The following is a 19,962-nucleotide window of genomic DNA, read 5'->3' on the forward strand; positions in this document are numbered from 1 at the left end:
GGAGGGAGGCTGTGTCACCACACACACACACACACACACACACACACACACACACACACACACACACACACACGTTTCCCTGCCTCATACTCAGTCTCACGAGAGAGTCAAGAAGAGTGCATTCTTCCTCTCTCTGCTCTCCCGATTTTCTCTTGCTTCCCCGCCCATCTGTGCAGTCAGCAGCTCCAGCAAAGTTGGCCTCAAACTTGAACAGAGCCAAAGCCTCCAGCTTCCTGGGAGCTTCTCAGTGGCGACAGCAGCAGCAGCAGCCACAGATTCCAGCTGTGAACTCTGCCGGCCTCGAGACACTCTTTTGAGTCTTCCAGCGCTCAGCTGGTCCCCAGCCCCTGCAAACGCATCTACCCGTGTCCTGGAGGTCTGAAATCTGAGCTGGGGAATGGTGTGCTGAAGACCCTCTGGAGCACGCTGACCCTACCTGGACCCGAAGAAACCCAAGGCCCAAGCCAACATGGCCAACCCGGTGCAGCCCCAGTTTCAAGACCCAGGCTCCACCTCACCGTTGGAGCTGCCCGAGATGGAAAAGCTTCTCACTAAAGTAGAGAACAAGGATGACAAAGCCCTGAGTCTGTCCAAGTCTCTGTCAGGGGCTCTGGACCTGGAGCAGAATGGCCACAGCCTGCCCTTCAAGGTCATCTCCGAGGGCCACCGCCAGCACTCTCTCCCTGGCTCCCCTTCTCGGGCCAGCTCTCGGCGGGCATCCTCTGTGGCCACCACCTCCTACGCCCAGGACCAAGAAGCCCCCAAAGATTACTTGGTCCTTGCCATTGCCTCTTGCTTCTGCCCTGTGTGGCCCCTCAACCTCATTCCCCTCATCTTTTCTATCATGGTAAGTCCTGTGCTTTGCTCAGGGAATGGGCTTGGGCACCCCAGCATGGCAGGCATGTCCTCAGGGAAGGGACTTAAAGTGCAGAGAAGAGTGGGGTATTGGAGCCTTGGCGGGGGAAACCCTTTCTCATCTCCTGACTTCCCTTCTAGAGGGACCCAAAACTCAGTTCTGTTTGTTCTTTCTTCATGTCTGCTTCCAGATATCACTGGTAGACTGCTTCCTGACTCCCCTGGCAGAAGGATTCAGGGGTATATCTGGAGTGAAATTCTGCAGGAGTGACAGCCAACTTGGGGGGGTGTTCTTGATTGTTTTCTTAATGTGTGTGGCTGTCTGAGTGGAGTTCTGTATTAACAGAGAATGCAGCCAGAAGAGGGCCAAGGGTTCTGAATGCCTCAAAGGCAGGCAAGCCTCCGGGGCCACCAGGGTATTACTCCAGCCTCGTTTCCAAGTCACAGTGGCCTTGCTGCACTGGGAGCCCCTGGGGCCTGGCTTCCCTTGGGGCCCATGGGGAGGGAGGAAGTTGTCAGGATGCTGGAGGCTGGGGAACAATGGAGTTCTTGAGGCTCTGATTTTCCAGATTTTACCATCTGGCTTTTGCTGGAGGTCTGGGCACAAGTCAGAGGGTGTGGCCAGCCTTGCCAGGTTGTGTGTGTGGGGGTATGTGAACTAGTCACTTCTGCAGGACTCTGAATATTTTGTCTTAGATTATCCTCAAAGCAAGTCATTGGGTAGGATGGCTACTTCCAGAAGATATCACAGAGAATGTGTGCTGATGGACCGGGCTGGAAAGCACAGACTTTCACAATGAGGTTAGGGCAGGGGGAGAAAACAGGCCAGTTAGAACCAGAGACCTGGGTGGGGTGACACTGCCTCCTTTGGAGTGACACTACTGCTGAGTCATTAGGAATTGGGGTCATCCTCCCACTCTTCTTTAAACATCTCTGGTCCCTCCATTAGGTTCCCATATGATCCAGGGCCACCTGACAGGCTGTGGAGACAGTGACAGCATCTCAAGTATAAGAGGCTTAATTCAAGAGACAGGGTTAGGCAGGGTCCTGGGCAGGGCCCATCTAAACTTCCTGTGCTGCCTGATGCACTCAGGGAGGGGCTAATGGCCCTGGGCAGAGCCAACTTCTTGGTTACAGAGAAAGGTCCCAGGAAGGGAGACAGGAGGAAAATCACATACGAGCTCAGGAGAAAACAGATTCTAAAATTGTCTTCTGGGAATTGGGGCCAGAGTGAATTGTCCTTGCCCAAAAGAAGCTGGATTGAGGACCGTAAGACCACTGGACCCATCTCTGGCACTTTTTCTTTCTCTGTATTTGAGTCGGGTCTGACGTGCCAAGAGAAAGGGCTACAACTCTAAACCAGACACTAGGACTGAATCCCTGGGGCTGCACTCCAGGCAAAGAAGCTTCTAAACAGGTCCTGATGACACACTGCAAAAACTGCCCAGGCTAGACACAAACACGAGGGAATTAAGTCATCTTAGGCAAGCTACTCAACCTCCCATCAGTTTACCTAGCCGCAAAGTGGGCAGAAGCATAATGCCTGCATTAAAGAGCCGGGAAAGGCTGAGATGAGTCCTCACAAAGTGCTTAAGAACAGAGCCCCACCCAGCGTAAGTGTGTTCTGTGGTTATAGGGACTAAGTGTAGCAGGGAGTCTCCCTTCTGAGGGAAGAGAAGCCACTATGGGCTTTATTTATTTATTTATTTATTTAGACTTTTTTTTTTGAGGCAGGGTTTCTCTGTGTAGCTTTGTAGACCAAGCTGGCCTCAAACTCACAGAGATCCGCCTGCCTCTGCTTGCCGAGTGCTGGGATTAAAGGCGTGCATCATCACCACCTGGCCTATGTTTTGGACTTTTGAGACATGGTTTTACAATACAGTCCAGGCTAGCCTCAAACTTATGTCAATTTTCCTACTTCAGCCTCCCAAGTGCTAAGGTGACAAGCGTGTGCCACTACACTCTTTATTTTCTTTTCTTTTTTTTTTTTTGGTTTTTCGAGACAGGGTTTCTCTGTATTGTTTTGGAGGCTTTCGGTCCAGCCTGGCCTCGAACTCACAGAGATCCACCTGCCTCTGCCTCCCAAGTGCTGGGATTAAAGGCGTGCGCCACCAACGCCCGGCCACTCTTTATTTTCTAATGGGATTTAAAAAATACCTTTATTAATGTAATTCATATGTCATATAACTCACCCACCTAAAGTACATTGTTTAATGGGTTGTTCCTCCCTCCCCCGTCTCATATGTAGCCCTGGATATCCAGGAACTTGCTGTATAGATCAGGTTGGCCTTGAACTCAGAGATATGCTTGCCTCTGCCTCCCAGCTAAAAAACAAAAATTAGCCAGGTGTGGTGGTACACACCTCTAAAACCAGCACTCAGGAAGCAAAGGCAGGAGGATCTCTGTGAGTTCAAGACCAGCTTGGTTCACATAGTGAGTTCTAGCACAGCCAGAATTATACAGTAAAATACCATCTTAACAAACAAACAAAATGGGTACATCAATGGAATGCCATGCACTGTTTCAATATATTATATACTGTGTAATATTTAAATTAGGTTAAACATAGATATCTCCTTAGCCATTGATTATTTCCTTATTCTAGAAACTTTCAAAACACTTTCTTCTAGTTTTAAAAATGTATAAACTGAGTCAGGCAGTGGTGGCGCATTCCTTTAATCCCAGCACTTGGGAGACAGAGGCAGGCGGATCTCTGTAAGTTCAAGGCCAGCCTGGTCTACAAAGCTACACAGAGAACCCCTGTCTCAGCCAGGGCTATACAGAGAAACCCTAACTCAAAAAAATGAAAACAAAAACCACAAAAGAAACCCAAAACCAATCAACTAAACAAAAAAAAATGTATGGGGCTGGAGAGATGGCTCAGTGGTTAAGAGCATTGGCTGCTCTTCCAGAGGACCTGGATTCAATTCCCAGCATCCACATGGCAGCTTACAACTGCCTATAACTTCAGTTCTAGGAAACCTGACACCCTCACTCAGACATATATGAAGGCAAAATACCAATGCCTATACTAAGTAAATTATTAAAAAAATATATAGTGCATTGGGCTGGGGAGAAAACTTAATGTGCAGAGTGCTTTCCTTGCAAGATGAGAACCTGAGTTCAAATCCATATGAAGACCTGAGTTCAAACTCAAAATTCACATAAAAAAGCTGGGCATTGCAATCTGTAATTCCAGTGCTGGGAAAGTGGAAATAGGTGGATTCCTGGGGCTTGCAGATAGCCTAAGCTACTTGGCGAACACCAAGAGGGAGAGACCTTGTCTCAAAAAGCAAGATGTCTGGGGATGTAGCTCAGTTCACCCAAGTCCTTGTGTTCAATCCCCAGTGTATGTGTGTGCGTACACGTACACACACACACACACACACACACACACACACACACACACACACACAGAGAGAGAGAGAGAGAGAGAGAGAGAGAGAGAGAGAGAGAGAGAGAGAGAGAGGATTGTACCTAATGAATAACACCTCCAACACCATGGTTGCCCTAGCTGGGATTATACGCACATACCCCTGCCTCTGTTTGTCTTGAGACCCTGTGGCTTAGGTCTTTGTCTTGAGACCCTGTGGCTTAGGTCTTCAAGGTGTGGACATCCTTCTGCATCAGCCTCCCAAGTGCTGAGATTCTTAGGCAGGAGACACCATATCTAGCTTTACATCAACCGTTAGACTGAGTGGGAACAAGTGAACTTTCTGTGCTTGGCTTGTGATTCCAGTCAAACTGTTGCAAATGGCAGGATTTCATTCTCTTTGTGGCTGCATGGTCATTCCAGGGTTTTTTACTGCACTCAACAGGTTGGATCTTAACACTAGTTGATTTTAGAACACTTTCCTTGTCTTCAAAAGAAACTCTGTGTTTATATGTTACTTGTGTCCTTGATCCCTCCCAGTCCTGCATGGCATCAATTTTCCTGTCTCCAGAGTTGCCTGTTACAGGCACTTTAGAAATGGAATTATATATAGCTGCGTGGTGGTGGCCCATGCCTTTAATCCTAGCACTCAGGAGGCAGAGACAGCCAGATCTGAGTTCTAGACCAGACTGGTCTACAGAACAAGTTCCAGGACAACCAGGGCTACACACAGAGAAATCTTGTCTTGAAACACACACACACACACACACACACACACACACACACACACACACAGATACACACACAAAAGAAAGAAAAAGAAATGGAATTGCTGGGTAGTGGTGGTGCACACTTTTAGTCTCAGCACTGGAGAGGCAGAGGTAGGCAGATCTCTGTGAGTTCAAGGCCAACCTGATCTACAAGAGACAGCCTCCAAAGCCACAGAGAAACCCTGTCTTGAAACATGCCCCCCCCCCAAAGACTGTGACTGGCTGCTTTCACACACGTAGCCTTCATATGTCATTTGTAGGGCAGCACACATCAGTGTGGTCAGATTTCCATCAAGGTCCGGGGCAGGGGGTAAGAGAGAATGAAGGGTTTGTCTGAGCATGGCATTCAATGGGCCTGATAGTGCAGGCCTATAGTCAAACTACTAAGGAGGCTGAGGCAAGAGGGTTGTAAGTTCAAGGTCTGCCTGGATCACAGAGTAAGTTCAAGGCTAGCTTGAATGACTTGGGAATACCCTACCTCAAAAGTTTCCTTTTTTCAAAAAGCTGAGGATATAGCTCAGTGTTAGAGCGTGTTAGAGCCTAGCGTGTGCCAGGTCCTGGGTTTGATCCCCAGCAGCAGCAACAACAAAAAGAGTGGTAGAGGTTTGGGTCCTGGACCAGGCTCACTGGCAGGGGGCAGAGGTGGCTTCTGGGAGCCCCTAAGATTTGGCTCTACTGACCTTCCACTTGTCTGATTATTTGCTGACTTATTAATCTTGAGTGGACAGTGGCTTGTTTTGAGGGAACTGAGTAGTGTGAAATACCTCCTCCTGGTAGGCGACTGAGCCTGTCTTAGGGGGCAGAGACATAAATGGCTAAGAGAAGTGTCTGCTGTTTGGCATTGCAGGAAGGGGACTAGAGCATGCTGGGGGATGTTGCAAGGCAGTGACTCAATCTTGGGATTTAAGCCTCTGAAGAGCCCCTGGGGAGTTTTAGGCTGACGCACAATGTGGTCGGTTCATATTGTAAAACCAACTCCAAATTCCACTGTGGGAAATGGGCTACTGGAGGGAGATCCCACGTACGGGAAGGGACCGGATATCGGAGCTCTGGATGGACTGGGAAGGAGGAGCATGTGTGGCACTTGAATGCATGCGTGCATGCACACACACGTGTTCAGGCTCCAACTCAGGGATATTGGAGCCCATTCTCAAAGCTAGCTCTGGGACTGCCCACATCTGTAGAGTGAAGATGCACATGGCCCACACGCCTGCCATCCTAACACACTGAGGGGCAAGGCCAGAGAATTGCCATAATGAGTTTAAGGTCAGTGTTGGCTACAGAGTGAGATCTATTAATTAGCCTGGGCTATAAAACAAGACCCTGTGTCAAAAAACCAAATCCAACCCAACCCAACCAAACCAGGAACAACAACAAAAAGCACTTACTGGGAGAAGTAGACAGAATACGGGTTTGAGAGGGAGATTCCGGAAAGTGCCAGCAAAGCTAGAAGGGAGGGAGGGAATGAAGGAGGAGTGTGGAGGGGCCAGGAGTGGCAAGGCCCTGGAGAGGTTAGGTTCAAGAGAGTCGTTTGTCTGATGGGCTGGCCGTTCCTAGATTCTGGGTGTCTGGATGGAGAGGCATAGACAAAGGGTGGGTGTGTGGGGTCCTTGGAGAGGAGAGGTCGAAAAGGAGAAACACTCAGAGGAAAGGGAGCTCCAAGGGAGTGAAGGCAGTGTCTCTATTTGCTGAGTAAAAAGAGCCTCATGGCACAGGGATGGGATTAACCAGGGACAGAGAGATAACGGCTCTGCTGAGGCTGAGACTGTGGGTGGGGACTGTCTGTTCAGTTTCTGTGCTGCTGTGACTTGTCCAGCTTTAGGTATAGGTGTGTGGACTCTGTGCTCTGAGTGGCAGTGATGCCTTTAGAGCAGGGCCAGGTGGCACACCAGATGTGGGCAGGAGTGACTGAGATGACATGCAGAAGAATAGGGCTGGACAAAGAGCAGGTGATGACCTTGGATGAGAAACAGAGGTCACAGGTAGGGGCTCAGAGAATGACAGTTATACCAGTATAACAGGTTGAGGGAAATGTTGTGGGTTCAGATCTCAGAGGACTGATGGCAAGGGGTGGAATGTAGTTGTGAAAAATGAATGTCTAAGGGAAGCATCAGGACCAGGGATGAGAAAATTGAAGGATGAAGTTACTAAAATTCATGGATGCTTACCAGGTGTTAGGCATAGTTCCAGTTCCAAGTGGTTTAGATGCATTATCTCATTTAGCCCTCACTGTACCCCTGTGAGATCTGGGTGCTATTATTATTCTCATGGTACAGACAAACAAAACAAAACAAAACACCAACCTGAAGTGCAGAGACAAGAAGGTGGTAAGTGTGAAGCCTAGGGTTGGAATCTGGCCTGGCTGCCTTGAATGAGAGTATGTGATCCTACCAACCACACCTCCTGCCTTCTTGGGTGTACATGAAGCTACATTTGTCTTCAACGCCAATCTATCTTCTAGGCCATTTTCATGCCCCAGGGATGCAAGGGTCAGCTATTCATCTAGGGTTCCACACTATGTCCTTCCTGGCAGCAGCAGCATGACAACTCACGGGGGGGGGGTTCTACACTGGGGCCCCAAGTCTTGAAGATACTAGAAGTCTCTGCAGATGGGAGCTCAAGCTCTTGGCCTCCACACTGGCAGCCTCTCAGAGCACTCTGCAGTCTGCAGAAGCACATCTTATGCAGAATGGGCCATGGCTGGTAGGAGGCCATGAGCTGGATACTGAATGAATTGTTCTCTCAGAATTCCACCCCATATCTGGATCTGGGGACACTTCCAGGAAAGTCAACCCCTCTGCTGTGTGCATAGGGACGTGTCATGCCCTCTCCCACCTTTCTTCCTCCTCCAACTCATCTACCCTCCTCATTAATCCCATCAGAGGAAGACAAATGGCTCTGACAGGGTCTGCTATGGCCAGGGAGGCAGGGTCAGGGGCTTTGTGTGAAGAGCAGTGGTTACAGTTGTCCATCCCCAGCTCTCATACACATTGCAATCTCCATGACCCCCTGGGGGGAGATTTGAGACAGAGGACAGACTGAGAAATGGCCATGTTCTTGTAGACCACAGGCAATGGGCCCTCTGTGAGCAACACTGATAAAACAAGCCAATAGCTGGGCATGTGGCACCTGCTCAAAATACCAGCTCTTAGGAGTTAGAGACAGGAGGATAGGAGTTTAAGATCAGCACCAGCTACATAGCAAGCTGTTGGCCAGTCTGAACTACATGAGACCTCATCTCAGAGAATCAATAAATACTATTTTTTGAGTGGGCATAATAGAAACACCCATCTCTCAAGGCTGTTGAGAGGATTGAGTGAGCTAACATAAACCTACAGCACCTGAACAAAACCTATACATGGTAGAGGCTTAACCCATGGGACTGGTCTCTGTTTTTGCAGACACTAAATGAAACTTTGTGAGGCCAGGGGAAAGAACAAAACCCATGTGAATGGGCAATTCTGACTTTTACCAGTTTGAAAATTATCAGGTCCTCTGGAGAGGGATCCCTATCTGCAGTCTTGGTGGCCACAGGACAGTCACTTCCTTGGGCTATTTTTATTTTTATTTTTTAAACGTTTATTTATTTATTATGTGAGCAGTGTTCCTTTGCCTGAACATCAGAAGAGGGCACCAGATCTGATTACAGATGGTTGTGAGCCACCATGTGGTTTCTGGGAATTGAAGAATTGAACTCAAGACCTCTAGAAGAGACCTCTAGAAGAGCAGTCAGTGCTCTTAACCTCTGAGCCATTTCTCCAGCCCTGGGGGCTATTTTTATAATACATGACACTGGCTCATAGATCCAGAGTGACATCTTCCCCAGGATTCCCCTGCCCCCAGACAGAAACTCTCATATCCCAGCCTGGCTATGAACACTCCATGTAGCCCAAGGATGACCTTGAGTGTGTGTGTGTGTGTGTGTGTGTGTGTGTTTGTTTTGTCTTGTGAGTCATGGGCTCACTATGTAGTGTTGGATGGCCTGGAACTTGCTACTAGACCTAACTGCCTTTGAACTCATAGATAATACCTCTCTGCTTCCCAAGCGCTCAGATTTAAAGGTATAAACCAACATGGCCAGCTTGACCTTGAATTCTCAATCCTCCTCACAAGCACTGGGGTTAGAGGCCTATATCACCATGTGGTCCTGGGGGCAGAGCCCAGGGCTCTGCACCTGCTAGGCAAGCTGCATCTCTTACCCTCTGTAGGCATGTTCTGTAGCCAACTGAATATGTTGTAGGAGCAGCACATGTTCTCATGCTAGAACTGTTCATTTGTGCTTTCTTTTACTTAGAGGACAAATGTGCTTAGTTCCAACCAGAGGCACGTGCTGGGTCTCCCAGGCCCAAAGGCGTGCGCATAGCTGGGCTTTGGGGACTTGGGCCTCTGTGCATAAGAGAGAGACAAGCAGGCGGGTGGGACTCCTTCCTCTTCCCCACCTCTGGGGTTCAGACAGCTGCACTTCTTTCTCTCCATGGTCCTGAATTGCTGCTGCACTTGCAGCCATTTCTCTGTGAAGTTGGGGCTGACTCTGTAAACCTTGTTCTTGCTCCTACCCTGCACTCGAGTCTACAGTTTAGAGCCCTCAGAAATCACCCAAGGCAACTTCAGAGTTTCTCCTCCCACTTTTCTTATGCAGTGTTGGGGACTGAGCCCACTGCCCTGGACATGCTTCCCCTCAAACCTTTCAAAATTTCATTTTGAGACAGGGTCAGTCTCTCTAAACTGTCCATGCTGGCCCTGAATGTTTACACTCCTCCTTCCTTTGACTCTCAAGCTGCTGGGACTACAGGTGTGTGTCACCATACTTGATAGAACTCCCTAAATTGTTCATTTTAAATTTCTTGGAAATCCTCTAAGGTCTTTCTCTATGTCAGCCCCTCTTTCTTCTAATGTTGCCTAATCATTGATGTCATGGATTCAGTGATCTGGGCTAGCCATCAGGTGACTGGAGGCGACACAGATTCATGAGTGTGTCTCAAACTTAGACAAATTCATAGTGCCCAGGCATTTCAACTCCTCTTCTCCATCAACTGAGCCAGAGACCTCACACATCTCAGTCTGTTTTCACTGTGTATCTGGCCTCAGGCTTCAACACTTCTCCAGGCTGGGCTCTGGCCCAGATCATTACTCATTTCAGATCTTTGAATCTGCCTAGCACAGCCACCACACTGTAGTCAGACTTACATTCCCCAGATGCAAGTCTGGTTTTGTCTCTATTTAAAATCCTTCATTAGGACAAGGCCAGCTGTGGTGGCGCACACCTTTAATCCCAGCACTCGGGAGGCAGAGGCAGGCGGATTTCTGAGTTCCAGGAAAGCCACGGTTACACGGAGAAACCATGTCTCAAATAAACAACAACAACAAACAAAATAAACCAATTTACTGGCCCCCAGGACCAAATTCAGCCTCTGTTACACAGCAGTCAAGGCGCCTCCTGCTTCTCCTCCCTCCTCTGCTCTTCTTTGCCCTCCTCTTCCACAGGATTTCACTATTTAGCCCAGGCTGCCCTCAAATTGGCTATGTAACCCAGGCTAGCCTCAAGCTCACAGTTTTCCTGACTCGGCCTCACAGGCAGATGTCACCATATTGCGTGTGGCTCTTCCTGATGTGGCCTTTCTCTGGTAATTCCATCTCTCACCATGCACACACAGTTCTCTATCCTCATTTTATAAATGTGTTCAGAGAACGGGATACCCTGATGGGAGGCACACACTCAGTGTAGATCCTGACACAACATAAACACCCAAATAGTAGGAAGGTTTAGTTTTACACCCCAGAGGTGGAAGAATCTTGGCATGCTTCATGGAAGAGGTGTCACTGGAATAAGACCTTGAATGGTGGGAGGATTTGACCACATAGGATCTGGGGAAGCAGAAGATTGGAAAGGAGCAAAGGTCAGAACTCATCATGCCTGAGACAGCACAGAGTGGCCTCCAGGAACTTGTGGAAGAGAATGGTGAGGGTTTAAAGGTGACTAGAACTGGGGCTTTTTCTATGGACAATGTGAAGCCTGTGGGATGCCGAGTAGATGGGACTACCTCAGCTTCCATATGTGTGCATGCACATCTGTGTGTAGGAGGAAGCCAGAGGAGGACTTGGGGGGTCTTCCTCTATTGCTCTCATTTGTTTGCTTGTTTTTCAAGACAGGGTTTCTCTGTATAACAGCCCTGGCTGTCCTGGAACTCACTGTGTACACCAGGCCTCAAACTCACAGAGATCCACCTGCCTCTGTCTCCCAAGTGCTGGGATTAAAGGCATGCGCCACCACTGCCCAGTTAAATGAGACTGGAGAGATGGCTCACAATTGCATGTAACTCCAGCTGCAGGAGATCTGATGTCCTTTTCTAGCCACCACAGGCACTTACACACATGACATGCTCTCATGACGATACACACAAACAGATTAAAACACCTGAACCTACATCAGGCATACCAACATGCCTCATTCAGTGCCTGGGTGCTGTGGACCTGGCAAGTAAGGGCTTTATGAACCGAGTCATCGCTCTAGCTTTAAAAAAATATCATTCCTGAGACTGGGCCTCACTATGGTGCTCAGGCTAAGCTTCAACTATCGATTCTCCTGCCTCAGCTTCCTGAGTGCTAGGAGGATGGACACATACTGCCACACCATGCTCTGCCTCCATTTTCATCCTCACTAACAACCAGAGGGGCCTTCCAGAAGTGGGTTTCCCATCATTCCACCCTGCCTTTCCCTTACCACCTCCAGCTGCTTCTTGAATCAAGACACTTTTTGGGAGGGGGTTCTGGAAGTTGCTGGAAGACAGCAGTAACTAACCAAGATACCCTTTCTATCCTATAAGCTCTTATTTCCACTCAGTTAGCTCTAGGCACACTGGCCTTTACCTGGCACCTCTTACGTTCCTCAGAAAGTGACTATTGAGCATGTACCCATCTGCCATACAGGCCATTTGGCCACATCACTCTTCTTCTTTTATAGAAGGAATCTATGCAGTTCCTACCCGTCCTTCACAACAACTTTGCAGCCTTCCTCCCAGAAGTCCTTGTTTCTCTTTTATAAGCTCTCATAAGTTATGTGTGTCTCCTCTTTAACACTTTCTGAACTTGTGAGTTTGTGTGTGTGTGTGTGTGTGTGTGTGTGTGTGTGTGTTGGAAAAGAAGGCCATAGGGTTGTAAGACCCCAGGCATAAAAACTGAGACTCTCACACTGCAGCTCCCTGGGGGCCTAACACAATGCTTGGTATAAATGTCAGCAGAATGAAATGGTAGTGTTGGGAATGAAATGGAAAAGAACAGAGATCATATCCAGAAGGATCTTTAGGAGGCTATTGCCACAGCTCAGGTAAAACGGGGCAAGTAGGGCAGGTGCAAGGATGTTAGCGGCATAGCCACGGAATTGACTAGGAGAGGAAACACATTAGCATGGTGGGCTCTGTAGTTGGGCACTTGCTTAGCATGCACAAGGCCCTGGGTTCAATCCCCAGTGCTCAAAATGAACAAAGAATCAAGAGAACAGTTGTGACTTAGATGGTGGACCAGTAATGGGGTGTATACAGGCTAGTGAGAGGAGTCACAGAAAGCAAGGGGCAGCTGGGTGCCGTGGTGTCCTTGGGGTGGGCTGCAGTTAGGAGATGGGTTAGAATCTGAGAAAAGAGGTCAAGGCACTAACACAGGGGTGAGGATACCTGCATGAGAAGCACGAAGAAGAGAGATCATGTCTCATGTCTCTGGTCCTTGGCTGTTTTTTAAGCCAGAGAAGTGGGGGCAGCACCTGCCATCCTGCTAGGATGATTCTGAGCAAGCTGCCTGGTAAAAGTAAGGGCTCAGTTAGTCACTGTCTTCATCATCACCGTCACCACCAGCACCATTACTCCACCATCAAGGTACTTGACTACACGTCTCTGCCGCACAGGTCCTGAGCCTCTTTGAGACAGCAACTGCATGGGTAATAGAATGAATTTAAGATCAGACTTGATAATTTAGCAAGAACATATATATATATATATATATATATATATATATATATATATATATATATATGGCTGAAGATATAGCCCAATAATAAAGTGCTTGCCGAGCACAGGCAAAGCCCTGGGTTTTATCCTTAGCACTACAAAACTCCAAAACAAATTCATCTTATGCCTGTACTTGCTGGATCAATAGAAAGAAAAGTATAAAGGGGCTGGGAGTCAGAGGCCACAAGCCCAGTCTCAGCTCTGATGGCCTGGGCCCTGGGCCAGTGTCCTGCCTGGCTGAACCCTGTGTTTTCAAGTATAAAGCACTGAGAAGTCTTCAGTTTGTCTGTGTTTCTGAGAGCAGTCACACCCCAGTTAACCCTCTGGGCCTGGGCAGCCTAGAGTCTTGGGCAAGTGCATGAAGCCCAAGGGGGACAGAGGGACTCTAGGGTAAGGACTCTGAAGACATAGAGCCAGTTCTGGCTGGCAGATAGTCTTGGGCCATTATAGAAGGGACCCGGGGTCCCCCGTGTGAATGTCTGGATATACAAGGCAGCCAGGACTAACCCAGGGACCTCCCTGTCCTTACAGTCTCCACTCCACCCACATCCACCCGATTTTACCAGATTCACTGGGTCCCAGAGAACCGAAGTCCTCCACCAAGAGAGCCACAGATCAGAGTTACCCAGCCTGGCTTTCCTTGTGGGATCACAAAGGTGGGCTGTGTCGAACAATGTCATCATCATGGAAGGAACTGGGAGAGAGGCCAGTCCCTGCTGCGGGCAAACCCAGTCAGGGCCCCTCAACCCAGGGAGAATCAGGGATCCGGTACTCAGGTGGGCAAAGAGTCGGCGAGTGACAAACAGACACGAACACAAGAGAGTGATGAATCTGAATGTAATTTCTCAAAGCATGCATCAGACTTTTATAATCATTACATGAGCAAGTAAGGAAGTTAATGTTGTACATATGTCAAGGTACATTGAAGTCAGCAAAATTGACACACAAAGCATATCATGAGACTAAAAGTTCAAAATAGAAAAGTTAATTTTATTATATGCCAAAATACATTGGAATCAGCAAAATTGGTACATAAGACACATGCGACCAAAAATTCAAAATAGAAAATCAAATACGCAAGAACTGGCAGTAGTCAGACAATGGTTACAACATGATAACATCAGCTCTGTCTAAAATCAGCCTATTTTTAGAATTACTTCCCCTGTCTTATGTGCATATGCCCCAGTCACAGTCCCAGTTCTTGGTCCAGTACTTAACCCACCATTGGCCTGCCTTTTTGAACTTTCTGATTATATTATTTTGTTGTGCCTTGGATAATAGACCAAGGGGGTCTTGCTCTAGCAAGCCTTTCCATGAAATTCAGGGTGTAGTACAGCACATGCTCTTCTCCTATTATCTTCTTTATCATAAATACCAGGATAAGGAAAAGGAGCATCCATTATCCTAAGCATTTGGGGAGATTCCCTATTTATTGGAGGAGCCCACGATTGGCCCCTGATTTTTGTCGGTTCTGTTTCTGGCAAGGAAGTTGGAGCATCAGTGGTGGCCAGAGGAGGAACATCCAGTTTTACTGGCCCTTCAACCAGATTGGACCCTTGAGGCACATTTATTCCTACAAAAGAAAATTAATACCAAAAAAAGATAGGGTGCAGAAACATCCACTGGTTATTGCTAGAACAAATCTGGAACACATCCTTGATATGGGACACCAGGGACCTCCAGGAGACCAGTTTCCATGAAACTTTTGCCTCAGGCCTGCGACAAGTTTTTAGGCTTGTCATGCAGACACCACTGGAGTGGATATGGCAAGTACCTTTGGTTTTGTGGCAAGGAGGAGTCATAGAAAAAGGGAATCACACATGCTATGAGTAGACTGCCTTCCAGTTCCCATGTGGCCGTGGAATTGTACTCGGGAGGGAAATGCAGGGTCTCTGGTTTGTCTGTTCCTGTAAGGTGGCCTGTTCTCATCTACCCTCAGGCTCTTGATCTCCACTGTATTACCTACCACTGTCACCCTGCCCCTGCCCTGTCACTACCCTGAAAGGAAGCACTTGGTATTGCTTGGTTCTTTGTCCAGTAGTCCCTTGGGAGAGGGGTCTGCACAAGAAGCCCAGGTCATGTGTCCTGGAGGAGCCTGCTGGACTGCGGGTGGCCAGGAGGGTGGAGTGTATCTGGAATTCACAAGACCACTGCATGGTTTTCATGCCCACAAGGCTGAGGGACAAACTTCCTGAGGCTCCTCTGCCCTCTCTTTGCAGTCTCGAAGTAGTGTGCAGCAGGGGGACATGGATGGGGCACGGAGGCTGGGCCGCCTGGCACGGCTGCTCAGTATCACCTTCATCATCCTGGGCATCGTTATCATCATTGTGGCTGTCACTGTCAACTTCACAGGTGAGGCACAGGGGCACGGAGCAGAGAGCCCCAGGGACTGGGCAGTGGTGAGGGTGTAGCCATAGCCTTTCCCTTCAGTCAAGACCGTTAAGGTGAAGGTGTGCTTTCTGACTGGACTTATAGATCAGAAGAAGGGTGTAGAATGGGCACTGGAATCAGAGGTCACAAATTCCAGTCTCAGCTTTGATGGCCTGGGATCTGGGCCAGTGTCCCATTTGGCCGACCCCTGCATTTTCAAGTAAAAGTACAGAGAAGTCTCCATCATGGACGGTTTTTGTAAGCATCACACTGGATAATGGGTGTGACGGCTTTGGAGACTGATGACCAGGCCTCCTTGCTGTACAGTCAGGGTAGACCGGAAGACAGCAGGAAGCAGCGCTGTTAGCACCTGGAGGTGGCCCAGGGCACTTGTCCGAGGTGATAGCTTTTTCAGAGAACACTGTCAGCCATAGCTTTGTGGAGGCTATTCATCTCAGAGCTGTCCCAAGCATGGGGCACTCTGGGACATTTCTCAGAGATCAAGCTAAGCCTCCCATAAAGAACTTGCTGTTCAAAATGTGCTCTATGGTCCTGCTGCAGGGGCATTACCTGGCGCTGTTTTAGAGTCTCAGACCCCTCCCTGCATCAACTGAATGGAAATCTGTATTTTAGACTTTCTTCCTTTCTTTGGTGGTGCTGAGACTGCAACTCAGGGCTTCAAGCACGCTAGGGAAGTGACCTCCCATAGAGCTAACTACCAGCCTAGAATGTGTATTCTAATAAGATTATCAATTCAGGGTGGGAGGTACTGGCCTAGAGCAGAAAGTGGGCAGTCTTGTCTATTCAAGAGAAGCAAGTGTACAGGGTTTTTGTTGTTGTTGTTATTAAAGATTTATTTATTTATTATGTATACAGTGTTTTGCCTGCATGTATGCCTGCACTCCAGAAGAGGGCACCAGATCTCATTAATCGTGGTTGTGAACCACCATGTGGTTGCTGGGAACTGAACTCAGGACCTCTGGAAGAGCAGTCAATGCTCTTAACCTCTGAGCCATCTCTCCAGCCCACAAGGGTGCAGGTTCTTGACTGGGCTCAGAGTTCAGATCCTCCATTCACTTCCTGTGTAAATGAAGTTTCACGTTTCATAAACTCTGGGCCTTTTTATCAGTGTGGAATCTGATAGGTGGGTGTGCAGGCATGTGAGTGGCAGGAACCAGCATCCCAAGGCACTAGGCTCCATATCACTCATCGTGTCCCAGGTTACTTATTCTGCTGCTTGTCGTTGTCGCTGGGCCAACTTTGGAACTCAATTTGGCAAAGGAAGTTTGCAGCTTTCATAAAAGGACGTTTTGGATTGGCTGCTCTAGTTTGATGCAAAGCCATATCTAGACACTTGGCAGCAAGTGACAGGAATCTGTCTCATGCTCTTGTCTGACTTTCAGTGTGTTGGGCTGAATTTCTAGGCAGGATCTCTGCTTATGAAGGCAGATGACAACCACCAGGGAAAATAGTGTTCTAGGAGAGGCAAACATGTCAATCAGTCCAGTAACTCAGCAGTGATTTTTTTAAAAAAGTGATGAATGGGGACATTATGGCATGTGCTTGTAATCCTAGCACTTGGGAGGTGGATGCTGGAGAATCAGGAGTATAAGACCAGCGGGTTTAGGGATAACCCTAGGTCACATGAGACTCTGCCTAAAAGAAAGTCAGTCATCTTTAGGCTGGGTGTTAGGTCATGCCTTTAATTTCAGTACTTGGGAGGCAGAGAGAGGTGGCCTGATCTACATGGTGAGCTCCAGGCTAGCCAAGGCTACTTACTAAAACGTTAAATTGCTTCTAATAACAGACTAAAGGTCCTGAGATGGATTTTAATTGGTCCAGTTAGTGTCACATGACCATTCTCTAACCAATCACCAAAGCCACAATCTTCACCAAGGTGGTAGTTCCTGCATCAAGAACCCCAAACCAAAGAAGTCCCTGATCCTGTACCTTATCCTAGTTACCATTTCCTATCAAGAGACAATTCAACATGGGTTCGTAGCTCTTTAAATCTGGGCTCTGGAGACCCAGTGTTCTCAGCGAGGTTTCACCGTACCCCTTCTTTTCTTCACAGTTCCGAAGTAGCCGCCGAGCTGTTTCTAGCGAGGCAGATGCCGGCCAGCTCCAGAGCTCCGAACCCACACGTCCCCACACATTATAGAGGACAGGATGGTGGCTGCCAAGTCCCCACCTGTTCCCAAGCTCCGAAAGCACAAACTTGGAGGGAAACCTCTACATCATTCCATTGTCAGCCCATGGCAGACGGGAAGGAAAATCTGGAATGAAGTTGGCCGTGAACCCAAAGAATAATGAGGGTTCATCTCATAGACACATCATTCGCCTTTAACCTCAGTTCTCAGGCTTGTTTCTCATCTCCCACAATTCCTGGGACTTACATGCAGCGTAAACTGCCAGAATGGGAAGAAAACCAGCCCCACAGCCAAGAAAGGAGCACTGCACACCCTGGGTGTCTGTGATCATGAGCACAGTCTGGGCCGCCATCTTTTCTATTTTTCTTGATGGGGAGCAAACAGACTCCTTGCATGTTTTGTGCCAGCATCCACGGTGATCCTAGCCTGAGCCCAAAGGTGAAGCTGTCACTCAGCATGGACCCTGGATACCGGCCGGCAAAGAGGCAAGAGCCATATGGAAATCTTCCACTGAAGACTGGATAGGGATAGCATGACACACCTGTCGCTCTTCCTGAACTTCAGCCTTGAGGCTTCTCTACCAAGGACTCTGGTTCCACAGTGTCTTCCAGAACCATGAGGTCTGCCTCTTATTTCCCACCTTGTGCTGTAGCCTGGGGCACCAACCTGGAAGTCCTAGAACTTGACCTGACCCAGGTCAGCCATGTGGGAGGGACAGATCCTGAGCTCTCTTCTGCCACTGACTCATTGAGGGTCTGGGACCTCATCTTGGTAACCCATGCAAGTGACTCAGGGCCCTCTATAGGGCATTCAGGGGTCCTAAACAGAAGAGATGAGGTGATCTCTGGCTTCAGGTTGTTAGCCCAGCTCTAAGGAACTGGTTCTGTGTCCCTGGCCATCCACAGCAACAAAGGCTTTCCCGAGAGGTAACTTGGAGACTCCTATTGGACTCTCCGACTCAGACTCTCAGGAATCTTTGCTGCATTTTGTAAGGGAGGGGCTAGAGAATTCTTAGGAAGGCTTGCTATTTCTTGATCTGGAGTCCCAGGAGTCTGGAAGGAAAGGCTTGACTGAAGGGTCAGTTTGGAGAGTGGGGACTGGGACAGGGTGTAAGGGCCCAGCAGCTACAGCCTCTGTCTTAGGACCTAGCAGAACATGGGGACAGAACCCAACAGAGCCCTCTGCCAAAGAGCCTCCTGCTTTTGCCTCTGTGTCTCTCCACAGGCTGTGCTCACAGGGGCTTCACCTGCTGGTCTTGCTTGCTCTGAGCCCACTACCCAATGTCATACCCCACCACCACCTTCAGCTCAGATCTGGTGGGGTGATCCAGGCTTCCTCTGCCGGGCAGCTAGGCAGCTTCAATAGAGCAACAGGTCCAAAGCCACAACCACCCTGGTTGGGGATTGGAAGTTCATTTCCTCTGAACAAAATCAGGAGCCTGACATCTCCTCCCCAGGGCTCTCTGCCTGGCTCCCTACAATCTCAGGGACCCTGGGCAGGGCAGGTTAGCACTGAGCACTGACAGATAGCAGAGCTCTGGGAGAGCTGAGGGGTTGGGGGTGTCTCTAAGGGGTTGATGTCCCTAAATCAGGCTCCCATTGGGGAATAAACTTGAGCTCATGTGTCTAAAGCAGGTACTAGCTGTGCACCCTTTATGGGATCTTTGAAGCCAAACTAGAGATGTTTCCATTTGCTATGGGAAGTAAGTGTGAGCCCAGAACATGTGTGTGAGTTGAAAAGTTGGATCAGGGAGATGTACTATCTATGGAAACAGCCTGTCACAGGCCCCTGATCCTAAAACGGCCCCCCCACACACACTGGGGGTCCAGATTTGGGACCTCAAAATGAGGGAAAGGAAAGACACCGTCTAGGAATTGTCACGAGGGGGAGAAGAAGCAGAGGGGGTTTTGTCTTCAGCCTCTGCGTCTCTGGAGTCCAGACTGCATCCAGCCATTCCTGCCCATCTCCTAGTCACAAGTGTACACTCGGCCTGTCAGTCACCCCCTCTCACACACTTATCCACACTTCAGCCTGGAACAATTGGAGTCTCTGCATCAGGGAAGGGCTTAGCTGGAATGTCCTTTCACTTAGACAGGAACAACCAGAGAGTCTTGCCATGGTTCCGGAGACACACTCCAGAGGTTCCCGGGGAGGTCCCCTGGGCAGAGGGGAGCACAAGACAGGAGGAGAGAGTCACTGGGATGTGAGAAGACTGAGGGAGGATTCTCTCGGCACCCAGTTCCCATGAAGCTGCGGAGAACAGGGGCCCTGCTATCCCAACACTGTGTTGGTTCAGGGCTAGCTGCATGAGCACAGTGGCTGAGGGTACTGACCTTGCCTCTCTTTGGGCATCCTGGTGAACAGCAAGAGCTGCCCCTCCCCACCACACACACTAATGACTCTGTATTTCTTGGCATGGAAAGAAATAAAGCTGAATATATGTGTTC

The 19,962-nt window shown here is 48.8% G+C and overlaps 1 protein-coding gene across 1 annotated transcript; it reads left to right on the forward strand.

The window, feature by feature from the left end:
• Window positions 1–27: 27 nt before the first annotated feature.
• Trarg1 (trafficking regulator of GLUT4 (SLC2A4) 1) lies at window positions 28–19,962 on the forward strand. The gene is made up of 3 exons (XM_021225645.2): window positions 28–847; window positions 15,215–15,347; window positions 17,440–19,962. The coding sequence occupies exons 1-3, from the start codon at window positions 470–472 to the stop codon at window positions 17,448–17,450; spliced, it is 522 nt and encodes a 173-aa protein (XP_021081304.1). The 5' UTR covers window positions 28–469; the 3' UTR covers window positions 17,451–19,962.

This window comes from Mesocricetus auratus, unplaced genomic scaffold (assembly GCF_017639785.1).
Source record: "Mesocricetus auratus isolate SY011 unplaced genomic scaffold, BCM_Maur_2.0 Super-Scaffold_100007, whole genome shotgun sequence".
NCBI lineage: Eukaryota > Metazoa > Chordata > Mammalia > Rodentia > Cricetidae > Mesocricetus > Mesocricetus auratus.

Coding starts and splice junctions, on each gene's coding strand:
- Trarg1 (XM_021225645.2), top strand. CDS start 470: ATGGCCAACCCGGTGCAGCCCCAGTTTCAAGACCCAGGCTCCACCTCA. Junction 848..15,214: donor CCCTCATCTTTTCTATCATG/GTAAGTCCTGTG, acceptor CTCTCTTTGCAG/TCTCGAAGTAGTGTGCAGCA.